The 25950-nt window shown below is 31.2% G+C and overlaps 2 protein-coding genes across 22 annotated transcripts in view; one reads left to right on the forward strand and one right to left on the reverse strand.

Moving 5' to 3' along the window:
• Positions 1-1512: 1512 nt before the first annotated feature.
• LOC726991 (kinesin light chain) lies at positions 1513-13482 on the forward strand. 8 transcript variants are annotated; one of them, XM_006567371.3, is made up of 9 exons: positions 1513-1883; positions 2030-2120; positions 6499-6865; positions 6958-7123; positions 7395-8110; positions 8205-8408; positions 8701-8820; positions 8996-11324; positions 12131-13432. In XM_006567371.3, the coding sequence occupies exons 3-8, from the start codon at positions 6524-6526 to the stop codon at positions 9119-9121; spliced, it is 1674 nt and encodes a 557-aa protein (XP_006567434.1). In that variant the 5' UTR covers positions 1513-1883; positions 2030-2120; positions 6499-6523; the 3' UTR covers positions 9122-11324; positions 12131-13432. The 8 variants fall into 8 exon arrangements, with proteins under 8 accessions (XP_006567434.1, XP_026298790.1, XP_006567431.1 ...); XM_026443005.1 differs by lacking the exons at positions 1513-1883; positions 2030-2120 and adding an exon at positions 3559-3582; XM_006567368.3 differs by lacking the exons at positions 1513-1883; positions 2030-2120 and adding an exon at positions 4397-4744 and having other exon boundaries at positions 6958-7117.
• A 2726-nt stretch (positions 13483-16208) lies between these two features.
• Positions 16209-25950, reverse strand: part of LOC727000 (protein sprint) — a 149812-nt gene continuing 140070 nt past the window's right edge. For all 14 annotated transcript variants that reach the window (XM_026442993.1, XM_026442992.1, XM_026442994.1 and 11 more), the window contains 7 exons: positions 25791-25935; positions 25351-25580; positions 20842-21302; positions 19654-19785; positions 19328-19570; positions 18999-19191; positions 16209-18688 (listed from right to left, as the gene is read on the reverse strand). In XM_026442993.1, the coding sequence (XP_026298778.1) occupies positions 18585-18688; positions 18999-19191; positions 19328-19570; positions 19654-19785; positions 20842-21302; positions 25351-25580; positions 25791-25935 (1508 nt within the window). In that variant the 3' untranslated portion in view covers positions 16209-18584. The remainder of the gene's footprint in view (positions 18689-18998; positions 19192-19327; positions 19571-19653; positions 19786-20841; positions 21303-25350; positions 25581-25790; positions 25936-25950) is intronic.

Below are 25950 nucleotides of genomic sequence, written 5' to 3' on the forward strand. Positions count from 1 at the left end.
TTTTCATGACTTATTTATTTTCTTGAATTATGAATACATAAGCAATGAAAATTAAAAAATAACAGAATTTAGATGTTATTTAATTTTTTTTCTTTTGATATAATACATTAATCATAATTCATTAATGATTTATATAAAAATATTGCGCGTATTATAAATTAGAATTTCAATTGTAGATATTCTTAAATAGATGTTATAACATTATAATTATTTAATACTAATAAATAAATTATTATATTGATATTATTCATATTCTACAGATATGATAAAGTTCTTAAAGTGATTAAAAAACTACGAATGTTTTAATTATTGAAAACATAAATTTAAAATATTTGATGGAAGAAAAAAAAAATTGAAAATTTTTTCAATTAATTATTCCGTGTTTTGTGTATCCGTGATTATACAGCAGTATCTATAGAATTTATTTAAGCATAGCAAATAGTGGGAAAAGGATAAAGATTAGATTAAAATTGTAGAATATACGCCATTTTTAGAGTGCTGCAAATGAAACAAAAAGTAAAGAGAGAGATGAGGAAAATAAGAATAAACCGTAAACGTCATCTCTTGAGTATGAAAGACATCTCTTCAAAAAATGTTTTCTAAAAACACTCAAGAGATGGCACACAGAGATTTCCAATTTTTACGATATTTTTATTCTTCTATTATTTGTTATTCTTTCCATCTTATCTATACTTTCCGTTATATATCTATTTATTCTATCTATTCTACCTATATCTTATTAGTGACTATTAATTATTATTGGAGATGATGTTAATTTCATAATTTTTATTTTATATTTTTATTTTATATTTTTATTTTATATTTTTATTTTTTTCCAATATTTCCTTCCTTTATCTATATTTGCTTTGCACATAATATATTCAATTAGAGATATAGAATACAAATTGAATATATTTCTAGCATTTTTTATTATAATGTATCTTAAAAAATAATCTTTAAAATAAAAGATATATTATATTTTTAACTATATAAAGATTATACAATGATTTCACGAAACATATTTATAAAGATATTATTATAAACATATTAAATATATTTTTAAATTGTTTCAATTTATAAAAATAAAAAATATAAAATGCATTATTTCATATATATTTATAATATAAAATGATATAAAATATTTTTTTAACTTATTTTATAATTTTTATTGAAATTTAATTTCAATTTCAATAATTTATTACTAATTTAATTTAATTTTTAATATTTTTAAATATTTACTAAGAATATATTGTAATCTTATTTTAAGCAGAATTAATACATTGAGAATAAGATTAAAATAATAAAAAGATCTTAATATTATCATGATATCGATTAAAAAAATATTTTGAATGTCATATCTATTTTATATCTTATTTGTGATAGTATATTTCACTATTTTGTTATATTGATAATTTATATTATATTTTATTTTAAAACATAATATATTTCATAGAAATCAGCCTAAGTTTTCGAAAATTCCGATGATTGGCGCTGCGATCACTTAGAGTCGCTTCAGTCGCGCTTTTACAATCGACTGAAGATTGACTTACATTCTGGAGATATTGTCGTCAATTTATTCGTTTTAACAAACGTATTTTTTATTCGTACGTAATTTAACGGAAATCTTTAATATTATAAGAGTGTAAACTACACTCTATACTTGTTTATTCGGTATCCGAATCGTGGAATATGTGGTTATCATACTTTTATTAACTTGCACGGTTCACGCCATCTTATTCTGTCATCAAACGTGCAGAAATAAAATTTAGTGTCTCTTTTTTCGTATTTCTCTTAATCGGTGAAAACAATTTTTAAACAAAACTTTGATCAATAATCTTTCGCATTGCGAATATTGTTTCACAGTGAATTTGTGACTAAGACCGGTGAGTGGAAGTCGTTTTTTTCAACGTTTGATTCAACGTTATCATTGCTATCGAATCATTATATATTTGTCGTATGAATTATAAAATATCGTACAAGCTAAGCCTGTAAAAATGTATATGTTTATTATAAAAAAATTCTCTTAAAGGTTCGTTTTCAACGTATACATCGAAATATCCTTAAAGAAGTGGGATGATACACTGAAAAGACGAGAATTCCTGCGTGGACCGTTCACAAAGGTAAGTTCTCGATTGTCGTGACTTTTCAAACATCTTTTTCTTCGTGCTTATACAAATGGAGAGTAATTGGTCCGTTCAGTTTTAAATTGCCACACCTTCGATACGTGATTATAGCCGGAAGTAAATCATTTTAATTTCCGTAAGATTCTGCGAAACCATGACAGAAAATCAGTGACCATGACGATGATTAGAATGATAATTATCTTTATTCTAATACATTTAGAAAGGAGCGCGTTTCATTAAATTTTCACTAATTTGCTAAAAAAATTCTATCTTTTAAGAAAAATTTCATGATGTTAATATTCCATTATGTATATTGTTATGCATATTGTATTATATAAATATATATATGCAGATAAGTAATGCTAAACAATTTCTCAAATAAATGGAAATAAGATTATAAAAATAAAATATTAATTTTTCTAATTAAATAATTTTTATTTGTAAAAATCCTTTTGTCTTATAATTATTTTTAAATATGTATTCTTTAAAAATTCTAAAAAATAATGAATTGATATTCATTATTATGAACCCCAAATTCCTAACCTCTAAAAAATTATAACGATTATAAATTATAAATTAAATTATTTATAAAATTTAATATATAAATTTATAAATTTAAATTAAATTATTTATTCAAATATTTCAAGAATTTGTATAATGTATTCTTAACTAGTGTTCTATAAATTGTTATCACAATTCATTCTATATGCAAACTTGAAACGAATATGCAATTATTACATGATATGAATTTTAATCAATGATTTAGCCGTTACTCTCTACTAATATGGATTTTCAATTGTTTCACGTATTCAGAACCATTTGCGATTGAAAAGTTTATTGCATTTATTCATATTATCATTGACCCTTTTTCTGTCATACTTTCGAAAATTCCATCCAAAATTTTATTGAGTTTTTTATTTCGTTGAGTTTTTTTTGTAAATTTATAATTTTATATAAAATAGCAAATATATCATAAAAATAGATTTTGTCGCTAATGTTATAAAATTCGTATTTCGTGTTTTTAAAAATTATTATGTTTTTATTTTTTTATTAATATATATAATATATAAATATATTATATATATTAAGATATAAGATATATTTTACGATATAAGATAATTATATTAAACTTATGACATATGTTTTGTTTACTTTGTTTTATGTCAAATACTCATGCACGTGCTTTTCTCAACATTATCGATTTATATACGTCATAAATACATAAGATATTATTTACGAAGATTATATAATCAATTGTGATATTTATATATTACTTTCGTAAATACTTTCGTAATATTTTTTATTTTATTATATATAATATATTTTTATATCTTTATTTACATAGATGAAGATTTTATAAAAAAAAAATTTTTAATAATGCGCATAATTAAAAAAAAAATTCGTTTCAATAGAACGAAGATTTTGGAAACATTTAATAACGCTAGTATACTCTTTACAGGTTAGTCCAATTAAATTTGTGAAAGCAATGTTGTGTTAAATAGACATAGTTGCATGTAGTAAACTTTTCTATCTTCGAATGCGTGCACATGGTATAGCACTTGTAATGTTCTGTCGTCATGCTGTGAGTCATCGGTTATCGTCTGTCTTTGTTCTCCTTGAAGTGAAAAAGATAGCGAAAACTAGCACTCTATGTACTTATATTCTTTACCATCTGGGATAACTTTTAAAATATATCGACTTTAGCGGTAATTAATTAATTTAAGAATATCGTCATTTTTCTATATCAACATATGCTGCATATTGACATGTCATTAATTATGTCTGTCTTTTCTGGCTTATTTTAAAATTATTAATTTAAAAAAAAAAGTTATAAAGAGAGAAATAAGAAAGATTTAATTTAAATTCAAACATTAATTCTAATAGTTTTTAGAATTTAATATAATACACATATTTTATTTTGTAAAGAGTTCATGTGGAAGAAATTATAAAAGATACGCGTCTTCTTAAAGTGTTAAGTGTCATACATGCGTGACACCCTTCTCTTAGGAGCTTCATTCATCGTACCCTTACGCACCCTCCGGTTATTCCTACTGACCGACTGACGTTTATTTGCGTAGTATGAGACCGTAACGACACTAAGTATAAAGCTTTTCTTAATGTAGTAATGTATCATTTATTTTCTTGTGTATACTTCGTATAGCATACCGGTATTCTTGCATGTATTTTGTGCAACTATAGGAACACCCATGAAATCGAAGCGCATGCGCAATCTTTCCACCCTCTTCCGCCCCCGTTGTGTCGGTCTTTTGTGCAAAGGGTGCGAAGCCAAACGTTAGTCCTCAGTAAAGAATTAAACGCGATTCCGCGAGGTGCCCCCCTTTAGAAATTACATTGCGGGACACTGTAGTGTATATATATATATGTATATTGTACAGATTCTATTTTTGTACTATTTAAAAACGGAATAAATGATTTTTTTACGACAAATTCGATTGACTGAAAGTGACAATACGGTCGCGACTGTTCGCGAAGAAACGAAAAACAGATCGATATAGTAGAAAGTTAAATTTTTTTTGTACACGGATTAGGTAGGTTCAACAGAATCCAACATTACCGATGGGTAGAACAGATATGTCAAAAACGCTGAACGCTTATAGAATGTGAGTAGTTCTCCTACTTACAAATCTTTATACAATTCATTTTGATCATTATCTATTTCTTCAATTTTCTTTTTTTTTAACATTATTCGATTAAGTATTCCTACGTTGCTACGTTTTTACGTAAACATACCAAGCTCTAATTGCTATATACTTTCATTAGAAACTTCATATATAATTTTTTTCTTTTATTTTTTTTTTTTTATTTTTCCATTAATATAATTGGATATATGGCATCGAAGAAAATTTTGGTTAGATTTACAAATTAATGAAAACAATTTCTTTCGTAAATTGAGATACGTTTAAACGTCGAAAATATATTAATGAAGGAAAAAACTGATATAAAAAGTTTTATTATATATGTGATTCTTTTCGTTGTTTATTAATACAATATTCACTTTCACGCGATAATAACATTCTATATTAATGTTAATTTTAATAAGAAATCAATCCAAGTTGATCTGAAATTTTCTTACTTTTCTTGTCACTTATTCTTCATTGTCTGCGTCAAAAATTTAATTTATAAAGGTGTTGGTTTCTTCTTGTATGTGTTTACTATCCTGTTAAGCAATAATCTAAAAATCAGTTCTGCTAATTAATATCAAAGATGAAAGTATAAAATCTTGTTTAAATCTGTTTGTTAAAACTATGCAGTATTTCAGTATTGTAAGGTCAAGGCTTGTTTAGAAAGAAGATTATACGAGGTCAAGGTTTATAGGTGTAGAACTTTGAAATCTTGACCTGGCATATCCCTGTATCTTTTTATGTATCTATACTTCCGGTTGTTTTTATCGATTGCGCACGGCGTCGGGAATTTTTCCTCTTTTCTCTCGAAATTTTACCATCTTCTTCTATATATCTATATACGTTCTGTCGCATAAAAGAATACGCCATGGTGTTTGCGCTTGCGCAGTATTACTGAGCGATTGATTTCGCTTGGGTTTTAACGCGGTCGTGACATGGGGTAAGTTTTCCATTAAAACAAGTTTGTCTCGAATGATTTTTGTGTTTCGTGTCGTTAGTTGATCCTTCTTACGAGCAAAGTTAATCATCTTTGCGACACGTAAAAGTTTTACTAGCTCTTCTGTCTTGGAAATTGACTTTTATTTGGTGCGTCGTGTCGCATACAAAAAGCGCCGCTGCAATTGCGCCTGCGCATATATACTAAACCATTGATTTCTGTGGATTTAACGTGGCCCTGACATGGGGTAAGTTTTTATTCGAATTAATTTTATGATAATTGGTATTGGAATATTCCAAAAGCTTGTAGATAATTATATTCGACGATTGGATCACCAAGATTATATATTTATATAAAAACAAAGTTCATTTTAATTGGTTTAGGTTCGAAAATGTTCTTCTTACGTACGAATGCCGGATACGTTCTGCTTGCTTCGACTGAAATACTTCGCGATGCCTATTTTTGATTGCAGTTAATTATTGGCGCGTAAAGCAAGTCGTTCTAAATACCGCTTACCTCTGTTTTACCTTTTTCCTTATGCTTTCTGCTTAGTTACAACTACAAAAATCTGCACAAAATGCAGCCTTATTATCATTACTTATTATCATTGTGAAAATTATATTATATAATTAATAGTCAATATAAATTATTATAAAAATTTTACATTCAATTTTACATCTTTTGATTAAAAGACAATACGTTAACATGAAATTGAATTATTATTTAAGAAAACATTATTATGATATTATCGTATGAATCGAATTTCTGTTATAATTGCTCTTTTCTTAATTTTTAGCAAAAAAATAGAAAATATTGGTAGAATGACGGCCATGACGCAGGAAGAAATTATGGCTGGTGCCAGAATTGTGGCCCAGGGTCTGGAAGCTCTCCGTGTAGAACATGGAGGACTTCTTCAAGCTTTGCAGACCCAGGATGCGCCAGTCGCAAGAGACAAAGCTAGTTTATTATCAAAGAATATCGAGATGATAGAATTAGGCCTTGGAGAGGCACAAGTTATGATGGCTCTTGCAAATCATTTACAAATGGTAGAGGCTGAGAAACAAAAGCTTAGAACACAAGTAAGAAGGTTGTGCCAAGAAAATGCCTGGTTAAGAGATGAGTTGGCTGGTACGCAGCAAAAATTACAAGCCAGTGAACAAGCAGTAAGTTCACAAATTACATAAAATTTATCATAATAGAATTTATCGTAAAGAAATAATTTGAGAAATTGAAGTATTTCATATCACTTCACTAGCTAGTCCAGTTGGAAGAACAAAAGAAACATTTAGATTTTATGGAAAGCATGAAACAGTACGATCCTGATCCTTCCGCGGATGATGAGAATGCTAAAGACAGGCCGCCAGATGATCCTGTGGTTGATCTATTCCCCGATGATGATGCGGACGACCGAAATAGTAAGTGTACGTTCATTTTCTTTCTTTATTGACAAGCATCTTTTATGGATGCTTGAATTTTTTCTTAAGTCTGTGTGAATAAATAAAAGAGATTTTACCGAAACCGTTTTCTTCCTTTCTTTCTAAATATATTTCAATCAAAAAAATTCTGATAAAAATTCACGATAAATTTCAAGATTTACATTATTATTGAATACTTCGGTAAAATTTCCTATTCGCACAGGCTTAAACTATCGATAAGGGCCACTTTTTTCTATGTTCGCCATTATTATTGCAGCAATATCACCGACACCGCCTTCACAATTTGCACAACAAGTGAACGCTGGATACGAGATACCTGCACGTTTGCGTACGCTGCACAATTTGGTTATACAGTACGCTAGCCAAGGCCGTTATGAAGTAGCTGTCCCCTTATGCAAGCAAGCATTGGAGGATTTGGAAAAGACTTCTGGCCACGATCATCCCGATGTTGCCACAATGTTGAACATCCTCGCTTTAGTGTATAGAGATCAAAATAAATACAAAGAAGCGGCGAATTTGTTGAACGATGCCTTGGCTATTCGTGAAAAGACGCTCGGTGAAAATCACCCCGCAGTCGCTGCCACGTTGAATAATTTGGCTGTTTTATATGGAAAACGGGGCAAATATAAAGAGGCTGAGCCGTTGTGCAAACGTGCCCTCGATATTCGAGAGAAGGTCCTCGGTCGTGATCATCCCGATGTCGCTAAGCAATTGAACAATCTTGCGTTGCTGTGTCAGAATCAGGGTAAATACGAAGAGGTAGAACGCTATTACCTGCGAGCGCTAGAAATTTATGAAGGTAAACTGGGACCGGATGATCCTAATGTTGCAAAGACGAAAAATAATCTGGCATCGTGTTACTTGAAGCAAGGAAAATACAAGGATGCTGAAGTTTTGTATAAACAAGTATTGACTAGAGCACACGAAAAAGAATTTGGTGCTATTGCCGGCGATAACAAACCAATTTGGCAGGTAAGAACGCTTTCGAACGCTTTTTGAAAATGATACGCAAATGTGATATAAATATTTGCTAATATTTGAATACGAAAAAACCTTTTTGTTTCAGGTTGCGGAAGAAAGAGAAGAAAACAAGCATAGAAATAAAGAGAATACTCCATATGGGGAATACGGAGGCTGGCACAAAGCTGCTAAAGTGGATTCTCCTACGGTTACAACTACCCTAAAAAATCTTGGTGCATTGTATCGAAGACAAGGAAAATACGAGGCTGCAGAAACATTAGAAGATTGTGCTCTTAGGTCACGAAAGGAGGTAAGTTCAATAATTATTCCTTATTTTGAATCTAATTTCATATAAATATTCTCTTTTACTGTATAGGTAATAAGTATAAATAGCACAGTAAAGGAAATTGAAAAAAATGTAAAAAAGTAGAATGTAAGAAAAAATTTTCACGATATATAAAGATACCAATTAATTGAATACATTGCATTCTCTGAAATTTTTTATTAAGTCATTAAATGGAAAAATCTCTATCGTGCAAATTATTTTAATCAAGGGGATTATAGGCATTTGTTACTTAAATTGTTTCTAATCTAATTTGAAGCAGACATTGGAGTTCGTGAAGCAAGGAAAAGTTGCGCAGCTTTTAGGAGAAGAGAAAGGATCGACGAGACGCGGCTCGCGATCCAGTTTAGCTAATAGCGAACACGAGCAACATGACGAGGTAAGTTGTGTCGGATATAAGAGAGAGAAAAAAAAAAATATATATATATATTTTAGTTGCACTGCATGTTGTAGCACACGATTAGTCCGTCTACTATCCTTTTCTTCTTTCTTTTTGTTCTTTTTTCGTTATCCGGCCCGTTATGATGAATTGGCGACACAACACACAATCACAGGGCTCGCTGCCGCTGGTACAAAGGGCGCTACATGAAGGACAGTCTGGCCACAACGACGCTAGTCCTAACAAACCCGGTTTTAAAAACAAGATCTTTCAAGCTTTCGGGATTCATTCTTCCACGTAGGGTATTCTTCGTTTGTAGTATTGCCTGTTCGATTAATGCCCGGTCGCACGATAATTTTTTTTGAAAAATTGCGTAAAATTGTTTGGGAGAAGTTACAGTTTAGGTTATTTAGGTTTCTAAAATTCCACAATGGTATGATCCAAAACACGTCGAGGAATTCGCAATTCTTTTATAAATCCGTCTTGAATGATTCTTCTTAAATGCAAGCATTTATAGGAATTTATAATTTTTTTCAAACGTAGGTACACAGACCTTCGGCAAATTTTTGGGCATTTGATATATTATTTTTTTCTCAGCCAGATATCCCCGATTAACAATGATGGAAACACATCATAATAATTGCACATTCTATTATTACATTTATTGATATATAAGGATTTAGATAACCGTTTGTTGCTATCTCCATTTATTTTATTTTTTTTTTTTTTTTTTTTTTTTTAGGAAAATATCGCGTAGAAAAAGTAGACGATCTTTTTCAAATTATTATATTTCCACTTAAACTGTGATAATGGTACCCTTTCATTAATTTCTCTCTGTCTTTTTTTCGCCGAATTCTTGTTTTATATATAAATATATATATAAAACCTCGAGGAAACTTCGATATATTCGTATTCCGAATTTTTTAAAAAAAGCGAATTAATTGAAATTTGATGGATAGGTGCTTTTTACAAAGCATTTGTTTTATTGTCACATTGCATTATTTATCTTATCTATTATTAATTGTTCGAAACTTTTCTACGCTTGTATTATACACAATCGTATAGAAAGCTATTAGAATAAAATAACAAGCTTCCAGAGACGATTATTTTTCATAATGAAATTATACGAATCGATCGTTTCACGTGTTATCCTTGGCAAAAGTAGAATAATAATAATAATAAAAGTAACATTTTTATACGCTCGAGCTATTTTTTCCGTAAGCCAGAACACCGTGAAACCACGCACACAAATTATATGTAGTCATTTCTAGCAGCAGCTTTTGCTTAACTATATAGTTCAGTATAGATTTGCAAAGGTAACAATTTCGTGATGATAAATGTGCAGAGAAGATTAATAATTAATCTAACGATTTACAGTTTGACACAGTTTGAAGAATTATTTTCTTGTAGTAGGTTTTATTTGATTTGTTCTTTTAGCATATCTTCGCATCTTAAATGACTCGAGCCATTAATTTACATTCACTCTTTCATTTTATGTAATTAACTCGAGTTTGATTTTATCTCTTTTCTCCTTTTTTTTTTTTTTTTTTTAAAGAAAGCAAAACATTTCATCTGGATTAGGATTACACTCGATTATATATCCTATTTTATTCTTAACTTGATATGAGGTGTCTCGAAATTTTTCCTAAAAATATTTCGTACCATTTATTATCCGAATAGTATTATCCATCTGTTATGAATACAATTTCGTGCAATATGTACACACATATTTATGTACATTGTATGCTCTCAACGATCCCCCATTTGTTTCAACGAACGGGTATATTTTATTTTAAAAAGTAGATCTCAAGAACATGCGAAAAGAAACAGGAGACTTTACTCATTCGGGCCACCTTGTATCCTATTTTTTTTTTCTTCATCTTATACTGCGTTTTAGATTTCCAATCTTAGATAAAAGTAAAGATAAATGAGCAAAGAAAATATTCTATCCGATAATAATATTATTATTCGATATATATATATATACATAGTACAATGTTTCTAAATTTGATGATCGATTATTATGAAAGCTGGATATATTCAATATATATAAGTAGTGCCTTTGAGATTTTAATGAACGAACGAATAAATTATTTTTTAACTGAACACTGATCTCCTGGTTGTTACTCGATTCATCGATGTTACCATCATGGGATTCCCTTATGTCATGCATACATATTTTTTTTTTTTTTTACATACCGTCCGTTTTTTCTTTTCCGTTTATTACTTGTTATAACCAAATAATGCATAGAAAAATCTTTGTAACGAGAATGCGTGTATAACAGGTTTGCATTATTAATTTTCCTCGCACGCCATTTGTGTTCTTAACCACCATTGTTACCATCCGTTTTTTTTTTTTTTCGATATCTGCGTTGTCGTTTTGTTTCGCTTTGATTTGAGTACTCTGCGGGCCGGGACTTAGATAACAGGATGTCACTCTGGAGTACGATTTCGTCTGGACAGCGAAATACCGGGACGAAACTAGAACCGGGTCTTTGTAGAAGGTGCGTATTCGTAGATTTTGTAGAAACAAATTTTTAATTTCCCTCCCTCCCTCCCCCTTCCCCCCCTTCTTTTTTTATTTATTTATTTTTCACTCTTAATGTTTTGTGTCGATGCACTGACAAGTTCGTTATCATTATTATTATTATTATTAATTTCTTTTTGTATACATTATCGATCACCATGTATATCATCGTTCAACTCACTACCCCTTTTTCTTTGTTTCTTAAATATACGACTTTGTTATTTTTTTTTTTTTTTTTTTTTTTTTTTTTTAGATAACGTTTGAGAATCATTGTTCCGTATTGAGAAGATTAATTACTGCTCCTCTTATTATATAAAACCTGTAGATAGCATGGGAAGTTTGTAACATTTGGCTTGTGTATATATATATATATATATATATATATACTTGGAATCATCCTTTGTGCGAGCAGTAATTAATTAAATGTGAAAAAGAAAAATATTATTTTTGATACTTAATACAATCGAGTTTTGCTTGCCATAACACACATAAATTAATATCATTCTTCTTTTTTTTTCAGCTTTTGAAATATTCTCATCAGAACTTCGTACAGATCTTGTGCCTTTAATAGGCAAATTAATTTATTATTCGAATTATTATTTACAAATATTTTATTTTTTATCTTAAATCATTTGAAACATTTTTTTTTTAAATTTCAATTTAAATTTCATTGTCAGATTTCGTTATCAGAGAGAGAGAAAAAGATAAATTGCATTGAAGGCACGAGATGCTCGAGATTTTCTTCAAATCACTCTAGAAGAGCTTTATTCTCTTATGTTTCAGGACCGGAAGTATTATGTTCGTGCGCAGTAAGGGATACTACGTAAGAGAGGTATACGCGAAACGATACCGCAAGGATAACGCAGGGGCTCTGCATTGTTTAGTCGAAACATTGTTCGATGTCCATTTTATCCGAATCGTTTCACGTATAACAGCACATTCCAGCTGCTTTTCTCGATTTAATAAGATGCATCGTAAAAAGGAAGTACTTCATGTTGCTGACGTTTTCAATACGGGACGATTTAAGACATGCTAGCGACCGACTGAAATATCAAATATCAAGGGAAAAGAAACACGGAAATATAAGGCGAATTGGCTCTATCTTTGCTTTGAGAATGTGTATGTCCGAATCAAAAATCGTATTCAAGCCGATCATTTCTTTCTTTCTTCTTTTTTTGCGTCTCTAGACTACTTTTCAACAGAAGAGCAGAAGATATTCATCGCTGCAAGCAATTATATTGACCTAAAAAGAAAAAAAGAACCGTATTCATGTATTCGATTCTTTCTTCGCGTTGTATAGTATGTGCTAACGAATCCATTATTGGCATCTACGTGCGTCTAATCAGGTCGTATACATATCCTTTTCGTTTGGTTCATTATACCATTAATATGATTGAGGTAACGTGACAATGTGTAATCATTCCACGAGTTCTAGCTTCTCTCTAACAAAGTTCGATCGAAGAGGAAATCGGATGAAAAAAAAAAAAAAGCATTCACGTTTAAACATAGAAGGAACCATTTGTATGTCGCTTAGCATTATTGAATGTATTCCTACACATCATACACACTGAGAGACACACACATTACACCGTGCACGTTAGGATAATGCGAGTATAATCATCGTCATATTAAAAGAGTGTAACAAGCTAGAAGGGGGAGAACTGCGCTTTCCCTTTCATTTTTGTCTCTCGGGATTTATTTATGCGGAGGATCAACGATATATATATATTTATATATATATAAACGATATTGGAAAAGATTCATCTTTCCTGCCACATGTTGATTTCTCTGCCCTATTTATAATTGTACATTTAAGTACTTATATATTATTAACGTATTCGCAAATATTTAATTTATTCTCTCTGCGTTCGATCCGTTGTTTAAACGACGATATGCAGCAGTATATATTAGGACGGTATCAAGTGCAAGCATGAGATGGTTATTATACATATATTGTATTATAAGATCGTAATTATTTAAATTATTTCTTTTTTTCTGTAGTCACTTTTATTAAAAACGCGCAAAACTTGGTCTTTTGACAAATTTGTATATTCCGCTTTAAACACCACGTATGCTTTTAAAAGCCAAGAATCATATTGTAACCGGCTGTGAATTAAAAACTGAGTCTGAAATTATTTGATTCGTTTGAACAGTTACGACGACGCGGAATGATGATCGTTTGAATTAGTCGAGTCCTTGGTAGATTTTTATCTTCGTTCAAGTTAAAGATCTCACGTTTCTGTTTCAAACGTATAATATTGCTGATTTATATACTACCGTCTAAACTACTACGTTCAGTTACTACTGATGATATGGTACACGCTCTGACCACTCGTTGAATACAAGCATGGAAATCATTATTGCAATAATAATTAATAATTAATTAATGTTGTAATTATAATTGCTTCCATAGCATGTTGTTGATGTTGATGGAAAGCAATTATAATTGTGCTTAGAAATATTAACGACTGAAAGTAGCGAGAGTAATCTGTTACGAGATATTTCCATTATTGCTTGATAACAACGAATGAAATAATCTTGCAGAATGTTACCGATTCAATTATTATATAACACTTGTTGTTGTATTAGAATAACGAAACAAAATGAAGAAAAGAAGTAACTTTTTACAATGGCTGCTTGCTTGTCCAATATTAATTAAATCTATATTCACATGTATATGTTGAATAATTAAGAAAAAGTTTAAAAAAGGAAAAAAAAAGTAATCTTTTGAAATAGAAAAAAAAAAAAAAAAAATTCGCTTGATGATGAGCAAAAATATAATGTAACGTGAGTTCGATTGGACTGGCCTAGTTCAAAAGATTTAAGATTGCACCTCGAGATACCGGTGTTTTATTAATCATTTACAGTCGTAGCGATGATGATGGTTTCGTTTTCGATTACGTGCAATTGCCGATCGCGAGGCGAGGTTTCATTATTTTATTCGAGACTACGGATACAATCTCGGTATTTAGTTTTGCGTCCATCGATGATGATTCTTAGTCGTTCTTTCTTTTTAAGTAATCATTTTTCCCCTCTAGCGTTAATTTTCTTCATTCTCATAGTACATGTTTTTAATTTGATTTTCATGTGTGCTCTCATTACCCTGAAAAAAAAAAACATGCATTTATTGATATACGCTATCATATTTCTGCGCCTGAGAGCTTGAAGGCCTAGAATTAGTAGTTATTTTATTCAGCTTTATATTTTATATTTTCTTTTTAATAATTGCCTCCTCAACAGAGGAAGAAATTCTCTTTTGCTTTTCTATATTTTAATCAGCACTAAATATAGCGCATTTAAAAAAAGTAATTTTTCTACAATATCAAATTTCTGAATTTTATGAATGAAATTTTGTAAGTGCAATCAATGTGCAATCGAATCAAGATTCTTTATACAAATTTGCACTAAATATGTGTGTATATGTATATCATTTTAATTTTTACTTTAATTTTTGAACAAGAAATAATTATATTAATAGCGATGTATATAATATGAATTTTTAATTAATTTTTAATTAATTTGTATTCTGATGTTTGGTAAAAAAATTTTAAATACTTATTTAGTAAATTTTATTGGAGATTTATTTTTAACTCATACGCATATGTTGTCTTTGAGAAAGTAACAAAAGAAATAATTTTTAATTACTTATATTACTTTTATTATTTATTAGATATTTTAATAATTTTGTAGTATTAAAAGGAGATTTTATTATTTTCTTTTTTTATTTTTACTTTTCGGGAAATTTATCTTTTTATCCTATAAGTGACATTAAATATAGAGCACAGTTGATGAATGATCCACTTTATAATCAAATGAAATATACACGAGAAAGAGAAATACTAGAAATAAGATTTTTAATGTTTATTTATCGTTTAAAGTAGTTGCTTTTTCCCGTCTAAAATATTTAAGGTATTGTAGCTCTCAGGTGCAAGTACTGTTATTTAAATAATATGTAAGTTTTGATTTATAATAAATATTTCCACTTGTAATTCCCTTTTGTTCATCTGCCTCCTTCGCGTGGAAAGCATGCAAATATTTTTTATTGCAAAGAATATTTCAAAAATATGCATTTTAATAAGCAATGTTATAATCGTGTTTTAGAATTTTATTAAAATTTCGTTGCTAATAAATTTTAGTTTGTTTCCTTTGATTTTGCATTTTTTAGTTTCCCACTTTAAACTTTTTTCATCTTTTTTATTCTTCTTCTTTGTCAATTTTCTTTATGCTTTTGTACAAACTTTTTATCGTATATATTTAATACTATCACTTTTAATAGTATCACTTTTTCAATTTTAATCAAAAATTCAAGCCTAAAAATCATATATATATAGTAAGTACAATTATCTCATTCTCAACGCTATATAAGCTGATAGGATTGGACAAGTTATTTATAACGTTAAAACGTAGTTATAAATATCGACAGCTTGTTTATCGATAATATTTTGTCCGACATCTTATTAATTGTCAGACGACACGAGTACGCGCTTTTATAATACCAAAATGAAAAAAATTTTATGCAAATTTTAATGCAAATATAATAACATATCCTTAACTTTTTATCAAATCAAGTATAATTATTCCGAATAAAGAAATCTATTTTGTTCTTTCTTAATCGTACACTTATTCGAATTGTTACTGTAAAAAAAAAGAAAAAAAAAAAAAAAAGAAAGTATAAATATCAAATATCGTATGAAATTTTATTACGTAATTATTCATTTATTAGACCACATTAGCATCATTCCATCCACTTGTTCAAATTATAGAAAAGTTTTTATTGAGCATAGTGTTACACGTTACAATATTAATAATAATCGATAATCGGTAATAAAGATGAGCATAATTGATAATCAATGATATATTCTTTTTTTTTTCTTTTTCAAAAAGTGGAAACTATCACGTGAGTTATTACATTCACGAAAGGGGACAAATAGAGAGAAAGAGAGAGAGAGAGAGAGAGAGAAAATAGAGAATAAGAGGAGAGAGAAACGGTATTCTTTTACGAACTTCTGATTTGTATCGGCTTGACTAGCATATTAGAAGCATATTAACGTTACGATTAATCGTAATCAATTGAATTCGGGGGGGGAAATCGAAAAGCACGTTGAATGCTGAAGGGGGATTATTAATTACGACATTACACGGGTATTAAAAATTCGCTTCGTAATAAATTAGATACGACATATATATATATATATAAAGGAGAAAAATGTACATTTATAAATCGCTAATAATTATTTATCATTACACGTATCATCGAGGGCTACACATCTGTGTTATTTTTCACCTTTTTTTCGTCTTTTTTTTTTTTTTTCCTTTTCTTATTTTCTTATTAAGATAATAATAACAATTGCAAGGCTGATTTGTACGAGAGTTTCAAGTAGTAAAATATTTGCTCCACGACTTATCCCCTCCCCCCTCCCACCCACCCCTTCCCCCATTCATCTCCCATACAAGCCCCGGAAACAAACATGATCGAACTCTGGTCATTTTATTTTATTACTCATTTCTGAAGTGAGATTAATTAGTTCCACAGCCTTTTATAATAATAATAATAATAATAATAATAATAGTAATAATAATAATAATAGTTATAATAATTATATTAGGTAAGCAAATCAGCCTGGCAGATTTCGAAAAAAGGAAGAAGCGACACGCGCTCGCGCGACAAAAAAAAAAAAAAAAAGAAAAAGAAAATATCCGATGAGCGGTGATAAGTAAAATATTGTGTACAACTTCCCAATAAATATGCGACGTCCGCTTAAAAGTATAAATTGCTTGTGTATAATCCGCCAACGTCTCGTCAAGAAAGTACTTAAAATAGAGTCTAAACTAGCTTTCCGTGCTTCTAAGTCTAATAATAAATTTGTATCAAGAGGGGAAATGATTCCCTATAATTTTTACTCGATTATACTTTATAGGCTTGAATCATCCCTAACAGAGACCATCCAGATGTCTCTTTTTTTCTTCTTTCTCTTTTTTTCATATAAATATAAATAATTTATTCAAGATAAAATTGTTTCAAAAATTATTTATATCATAATTATTTATTTATAATAAAATATTATAGGAAACAGAATGAAATTATAAAATATAAAAATTATCGGATAAAAATAATTAAAAATAATTAAAACAATTAATAGCTACTAATCTATAAATCTTCATTTCGTAATATTGTTTGCGATAAAATTTAAAAACGTGAGAGAGACATTTGGCTGTTCTATTTTAGAGATTTCATCCCGTATAAAAAACGTATAATAATATCCTCTTGTAAAGTAGGTTTCGAAGTGGAAGAATACATATAATTTATTTCTTTTTTTTTTCCAAGTAAAAGACTAAAAACTCTTGTCTTTTTTGTCTTTTCTAATGCGAGAAATTTTCAATAGTAACCCCTTCGATTCGAATCCTATTTTACTAACGAGACTTAATTAGTAACTTCGTTATCGTTAAAGTTTCGCAAAATATCGAAATACTGAGTAATACACGATTCTTTTTCTTCGTTTTTATACTTTTACGAAGGAGAAACGGTCGTTTGGCGGAAATTTACTCGATCTCGTGTTCACAAACGTGTAACTGCGAAGCTAAAGCCTCGTCCCCAGCCGATTCGATTCTCTAGCACCTGCTTGCAAGTAAATTAAACGCGATTACGAAGAATATTGTTCATTCGATCGCATTCTGCCTTTTCGATTTTTCAGCTGCATTCGATAAAATCATTCTTTGAGATCGTTTCTAGCTAGACATTGCACTACTAGATTGCACTTTAATCACACTCTCTAGCTACATAATTTAGAATATCTTTGGATCGTCGCAGCTAAAAATATCTGTTTTCTGAAGTTCATATATGGGCAGTACTTTTTAACATTAAGAAACAACCAATATAATAATGAAGATTACAATAATTTAAATATCGGATACATAATGAAAGTATAGATCTCTTTTCTTCTTTCTTGGTCGCTTTCAATTTCTTCTTCTTTTACAGTGATCAGTCGAAAGTTAGCTATATCTGGCAGTATACGTTTTATAAAAGCTAAATTTTCTGCTCTAGATTGAAAAATTCGAACTCATACTCCATTCAAACATACGTGTAAAGATACAAAGAATTGAAACACAATTGAAAAAAAAACACGGTGCTAGCACGAAACTAATAATAACAATAAAGACAGGTGCTTGAAATTTATTAGCCTTGTCACCACGAAATCGATATCGTTTCCCCTAAGTAGCCTTCTATTCGCAACGCCTATTAAGAACTGGTTTTCGGCCAGGCTATCTTTGCGTCGATCCGCTTGTAAGCGAAAAGGCAGTGAGAGAGCTCTTGTGGACACTCGTGGTCGCCGAGTAAGGTTTCTATAACACAAAACAATGAAATAATATAATATTTCTTCGATGTGCTTTTTTTCTAGAACAACCATCACAGGTTAGTAAAATACTAATAGTCCAATTAAAGCTTTTCTCTAATTATTCAATTCTACAGCTTTGTAGTTAGTTACCATTTGATAAATCTTAATCTGTTAATTTTCTAATTTTTTTTTTATGTATTAATTGCATGTCTTCATTCAAATAGATACTTTGAAAACATTTAATGTTACAAAATAAAAAACCTCTTGCAAATTATCTCTTCTAAATTATAAAAATTCCAATAAAATGAAATTCTTACCTTCTCCTTGGACCAATTTGAACAGTCCATAGTCCTGAGGATTGGTGCATCTGATTTTATGCGCAAGAATGCGACAAATCTCTCTGGTGTTCATATTTGGTCGTACAGGTAGCGTTCTGGTGTTCAGGGATCCATGCAGTTCATCTGGTACTAAAATTCGTAGTACGGATGAACAGTCTGGTGTTCCACAACCCTGACAAATCCAAACAATTGATCGTTTAAAAAAATATAGCGACAAAACTTCACATCTCGCTTCTAATATCGCATAATAAATAATTATCGAAATTTGTTGTAATGTTTCAGAGGCCGGCATCGGCAAAATCACTTACATTTAAAGTGGACATCGTTCCCTGGCTGGACTTGAACGTCTTCAAGACGTGAACTGCGCTGGACAAGGTCGTCAAATAATATCCCCCTTCACCAGTGAGAAGAGAGGGATGAAGCAAACCCCACATGTACTCAGCTTCCACCTCTGCGTCCACAACCTTGCCACGAACCAATACCCAAACTAGAAGGGGGAGAAGATCGTCTGCGCCCAGCGTTACGTGTCTGCCAGAATTTGCGTGCTTTACCTGGAAAATTATTATAATTAATCTCCCTTCTTATCTCGAATAAGAAGCTTTCGCACGAGATAAGAGATTTCGATGCGACTTACGGAGTTGAAAATCGCTGAAATGGCCGCTAGAAGATTTTCCAATTTGTCTAGAGGCGAATCCGCTTTCTGAAGACGATCAATATATTTCAGGATCCGCTCTAAACTTGACTCCGACGGGGGTATAATCTTTGGCTACAAACGGTTATAAATTTTATTGCATTTCAAGATTAAATTAAACTCTTCTATAAATTGTTCTAGCTTGCGATACAGTTATTTAAAAAAAAGAAACACCAAACTCTACATTATAGATTAAGTAAGAGTAGTTAGAGGATCATTATTGTTCAAAATTTAGCCTGAGCTAATAATGCTAAGATCAAAGCCTACTTTTATTCTCTTATAAAATGAATAAAACGAATAAAAACGAATAAAATTGTTATTCTCTTTGCCCCATTTTGTTTTCATCAAAACTCTAAAGCAATTAATTGAATATAAAATAATTATAACAACAAATATATATTTATTTAAATCTAAAATAAAAATAAAATAAAATGAGTTAAAAATTGTTGAATATGTTAATAATTTTTTTAAAGTTTAAAATTTATTTGCATAAAATGAAATATATAATCTATTTGCAATTAAGAAAAATAAAGTTCATGAATTAATTTTAGTTATTGAAACTATTATATAAATTGGAATAAATTTAATTAATGTTGATATTAAAAAGATCTGTTTTCAGTTTATTATATTTCTAAAGCTATTTCTAATAGATCGGTGAAAAATAGTGAACTACCCTCAAGTGGGTACGATTACGAGGTAAGTTAGACAAATTCCCATTTGGCATTCAATGAACATTTCTACAAATAGTTATAAATTTTATTGCATTTCAAGATTAAATTAAACTCTTCTATAAATTGTTCTAGCTTGCGATACAGTTATTTAAAAAAAAGAAACATCAAATTCTATTTACATTATAAACATTATCTACATTATAAACAAGTAAGAAGATCATTATTGTTCAAAATTTAGCCTGAGCAACGCTAAGATCAAAGCCTACTTTTATTCTCTTATAAAATGAATAAAACGAATAAAAATAAATAAAATTGTTATCCTCTTTACCCCATTTTCTTTTCATCAAAAAGCTCTAAAGCAAATAGATCAGTGAACTACCCTCATACAAGTGGATTACGAGGTAAGCTAGAACAACTCCCATTTGGCAGGCAATGAACATTTCTACAAACGGTTACTGACTCGAACACCGAGATCCTGGACGTGTTTCCCCTGGGCGTGCTGTATGCTCTCGGCGAGGGTTTGCAATGAACCAGTAGTCGCGTAATGCTCGACAAACAGTCTGTAAACGTGCTCTCTGAGCGGCCTGACCACCAAGCCCATCATCACCCCTTCTAGAATAGCGTCCAAATTCAAGAACTCGTTCGGCTTCAACTTGAGCCTTTCTTTCTCCACCTCTTTCTCGAATTCCCTTTCACCATGCTTCACCAAGTAGTTCTTCATCCCGGACATAAATTGTCGCATGTTTCTCATCACCACGTGCGGGCTCGCTTCTTTCCCTTCCTTCGTGCATTGGATAAAATTGTCGATGTTTTGCGAGAATGTGGTCGTCTTGTCCGCTGCCAACTGAAGGGCGTACGACCTTATGCTCGAGCCTGTACCCCCGTTGTCACGATTTCTAAGGGCTTGCAATCTTGGAGGGGCTGAAACAAAAATTGGATTAGAAGGGATTTTGATATATATTTTGGAGGATTTGTTAAAAATCTTAAAATTATTTAATTTTTCTCGATCCTTGTTGAATTTGAATAATTCATTTCATTTCAGTGACACTTTGCGATTAGCTTATTAATTCTGTCGATAGAAGAGTAAGAAGAGTAATATTGACCGAGACATCGAGATAAAGTCTCGAGCATAAAGAGAGCAAATGTTGAAATAGTATTCTACAGATAACAGATAACGGATGAAGAATGAACATTGTAGTTTCACTGGAGGGATGTAACTTGATATCGATATTTAAGAAATTCAATTCAACAGTTTTTTAATTCGATAAACTTGGTAAACAAGCAATTGGTATCGCGACACGTTATCTTGTGTCTACCGAACTACTAATAGTACATGGAATTCTAAAATAAGCGAAGCGTGTTAAAACATTGCTAATAGACTTTATCTGTGCACGCGGTTATAAAGATAATTATTTTATTCTCTTTCGTTATTGACAAATATCCACGTGATGATATTTCGGAAGGAAATTATGCAAACAGAGGATATGGCCTCTTCGAATTTTCTGAAGTGAAAATTATTTAACAATGTTAGAAGAATTTAAATTTATAAAAAGTTAGGACGAACAAATAATAAATTTTCATGCAGTGCTGAAACTAAGAATTTTCACTTACATTTAAAGATTACAATGCTACTTTGCAATTTCTTGTAGATATATTGGAACCATCTAGTTATGCTTTGTAAGATGTTCCTCCCTCTGAAGAATTTTTGCTTTGTTTGCATTTCGATCGAACAATTGATCGATTGAACTTTGCTATTAACCTTCCAAATTTGCCAGAATTTCAAACCACTTTCTTCCTTCATCTTTGAAACTATAATCTCTTCAAATCTCTTTCCAAATTTATACACGAAATTTTCCTTATAAATTGTAATAATTTTCAATATTTATTCCATCACTTTGATTCACTTCTAAATAATTAAAACGTTTTTTTCCATCGTTTAATTTTAACATCTATCAATATCTCGAAACTTTCCAATTTTCATCTCTCAACGATCTTTTTTACAGAATTGTATACACTTCATCGAGAGATCGCAAGCAACAAGTCTGTTCTCCATTCGCAATTCTTTTTCCAGTTAGTTATTCCAGTTGAAAATCTGTGGGAGAGCTTTCGAGGCTGAAGAACCCTGTTCCACGAGGTTATCGAACTCGAGAATTTCGTACAAAATTATTAAAATCCCAGACAGATCAGGATGAAGTCTCCGTTGAGTCCGGTTATCTCCATGGCCACTGTGAAATCTTAGATATCACAAGAGAAAGTTTCTCGAGAAGTATCTCTGTGAGCTTTTGAGACGAGATAAATTACGAATTTCGAAAACTCGAGGAGAAAATATATATATTTTTCCCCCTCAAACGGTTCACTATACACACCATCCTCTAAAAATTAAACATCTATCCATCACTGAAAAATATTTCTCTGACAACTTCTTGCGAATCTGTGATTAAATTTTTAGAAACGAACGAGATTCAAAATTTTTGCAAACACTATTTATCGAACTTGACACTCGCAGAAGGATCATCGCACAGAGTTGGAATGGTTTCGAGCCTCGATGAAACTGCACCGACGATGGATTGATTGACACTGAACAATGGGCAGCGCTATCGAGAAAGGTAGCCTCTGTCAGTTTGCGTTGGTAGGGAGGGAAGGCAAAAATACAGGGGGAAGAAATTTTGAGACAACAATTGGAGGAAAAGAAAGAAGAGAAAGTTTCTACGGTCCTTCCATGATCCCTTCGTGACCTTTGAAGATTAGGGATCGATGTTTCGAAAAATGCGACACAATCCTTAAGAAAAAGAATCGTTCGAGGTTTTACAGTTTGAATGCGGGAAGGAAGATGCTTTTACGTGGTAGTTGTTTTTCTAGCGAAAAATAATTATAATTAAAAATAATATTCAAAGATTATTTTAAACAATCAGTTGACCGAAAATATTCGAAATATGCGAAACGATCGTTTAAATTATTCTCGGGGATTATATTTCATAGCCGGCCATTAAACAACCCCTCGAACAAATGCACCACTCGAATTTAGGGAACGATGATAACACGCGACAGTTTGCCGTTTCAACGACCGACACCTCGTAAACTATTCCAATTTGCCAGGCAAAGCCAGCCATTATCGTTCGCTTTACAGCCTGTTCCGTTCCATGTAAATCTCCCTCCCCTCAAGGATGAAACTATCATCGATACTTTCGCGAAACTTTGGAAACCTCGACTGGAAGCCCGCAACGAGAAAGCTACGCCAAGGTTTCTTCCACTTTGCGCGAAAAATTTTCACGTTTCAATTTTCTGAATGGGAAAATGTAGTTGAATTAATTTATCCTTTTGTACGTAACTTAATATAAGATAGAAGAATATAACATTTATTTATTTATTTTAATAGAATTATCGTTATTCTTTGTTTGGACTTGTTCAGAATTGGACAAAAGGAATAATTCGATAAATATACTATCAAGTAAACGAAATGGAAAATTTCTGCCAACCCTTTTAATCCTTCGAATGGTAGACCTGTCGATACCAAACAAAAGAGGATGGGGACAAAAGAATGGTAGAAGTAGACGAAGATAATCAACGGTCAAAACTAGCATTGGAATTGATTTTCTACAGATTGAGATTTCAACCCGTGTGATTTTCAATACGAATCTTTCTTCCCACGTGTCACCGCGTCATTCCGATGTTCACGTGGATGATTCAACGATCAGATGTACCGAGATACGTCGATCTGTCATCGATCTGTATCGCGTTACAAGTTGTTATTGGATTAATTATGCATCTGTTATCTCTTTTCAATATTTCTTTATCCAGTGTTGATTGTAAAAATTATTGGATTTTTTAATACTTTATTTTTTCTTTTTTCTTCTTTTTTTACAATTATTGAAATTCTTCATTGCATTGAAGAAAGAATCTATTTGCCACATTTTGGACAATTCCGGCCAATTCTAAATTTTACCAAACTTTCTAAATCTTTTGTTCCATTTATTATTTTATAAATATGTGTAAAATAAATTCGCAAAAATATAAATGCAATAGGATGCAAAAATGTTTGAAAATATTGTAGTTGTTATTATTCACAATTACTCGGATAGCAAAAAAACTTATAGCAATTCATCCGACGAGATCAATCAATTTCAAGTCGTCAATTATTAAATCAATCGATTGTTGTCCAATTCCAACATTCGAAATTTAAAAATTTCTTCAAAATCTTCTAATATTTCAATTTCCCTTCAATCTTCTGTCTCTTTATCTATCCACTTTTTTTTATCTTCAACATTTTTCAATTTCCACTCAATTTCCAAACAGTTCTACACACAACTTTTCAAATTTCTACTTCAAACTTTTTTTCGATAAACTTCTACGACAATAAAAGCCTCGGAGACAAAGATCATCTCGAAACTATAATCAACTTCTTATCCTCTTATCTCCACTTCCAGACGAGAAGCGAGCATAATAATTAGCATAATGACGGATTATGGATCGAGCGTTTCTGAAACGATCGACGAAATATACGGAGTATAGGAATCGTATTTATTATTCCGCGAATTATATATATATATCAAATCTCTTGTTATATTTTTTTTTCGGCTCGTTACGACGCAATATCGCAAACATTTTTCGTTCACATTTTTTCCTATGACACATTTATCGATCGGCCGCTATTGTGCCATTCGCGTCGTGACCTTCTCGATGCGATTTCCGATACACTTGCCACGCGTAGCAATGCACTTCGATGCTCCTTTGAGTCACGCTGATAGCATTGTCGATAAATAATTTCACAAATACATGTTCCACACGCGTGCTCCGCACCGTGTTTTCTTTTCATTCGTCAAGAATTTCAAATATTTGCAATCGTGTTAAATAATTGTATCTAAATTTAGAATTTGCCCGGATACGAAAGGGTTGATCTTGGAGAAAGAACGAAAGAAGAGTATACTCTGTTTCGCACATTTTTCTCGATGTAAAATACTAAAAAACTTACAGAGAAGGGGGTCCAAACGCTCTTTGAAGCTCTTGTTCCTCTTCATCCTCTCCACGTCGCTCTCGTCCGTCTCCAATGGCGTCTCCCATTCGGAGGAGTCATAGATTTGGTCCTTCCTGCTGTCTCCAGCCTCCTCCCTCTCGTTCCTCTTCTCCACGTTGTCGTACGAGGAGTTCCTGTCGCTGTAAAGCGACTCCGACGTGTCCGGCGGTTTCAACAACTCTGGGTACCTGTATTGTTCGATACACAAGTCATCATAAAATCTGAATGAAAAGATATAATCAAACGTTCAATTCAGACGAAAGATAAAAGTCTATTTCAGAGAGAGTTTTTTCCTTTTTATCCAAATTTATTTATTTCATTGCTGTTGATTCAATATTATTAGAAATGCTGGTATATGCTAAATTGGTCGATATAACTGGATCCAATCGGAGACTCACCGTTGGAGGATGATACTCTGAACGGTTAAAGTGTTCCCAACAACGTCCCTGTCACACTCCTCGTCCGGAAACTTTCTGGCCACGTTATCACCCTCGTAATCCGCATCACAGTCATAGTCAGGCTCGCAATCGTCCCCTTCGTTGCCTGCACAAACATCAT

Source organism: Apis mellifera, linkage group LG9, assembly GCF_003254395.2.
Source record: "Apis mellifera strain DH4 linkage group LG9, Amel_HAv3.1, whole genome shotgun sequence".
NCBI classification, from domain to species: domain Eukaryota; kingdom Metazoa; phylum Arthropoda; class Insecta; order Hymenoptera; family Apidae; genus Apis; species Apis mellifera.

Bases quoted from the DNA above. Each gene is read 5' to 3' on its own strand.
- LOC726991 (XM_026443004.1), top strand. From the start codon at position 4,701: ATGGGTAGAACAGATATGTCAAAAACGCTGAACGCTTATAGAAT. The intron at 7,124-7,394 runs GTACGTTCATTT...TTATTATTGCAG, and splicing joins GGACGACCGAAATAGTAAGT to CAATATCACCGACACCGCCT. The intron at 8,409-8,700 runs GTAAGTTCAATA...TCTAATTTGAAG, and splicing joins CTCTTAGGTCACGAAAGGAG to CAGACATTGGAGTTCGTGAA.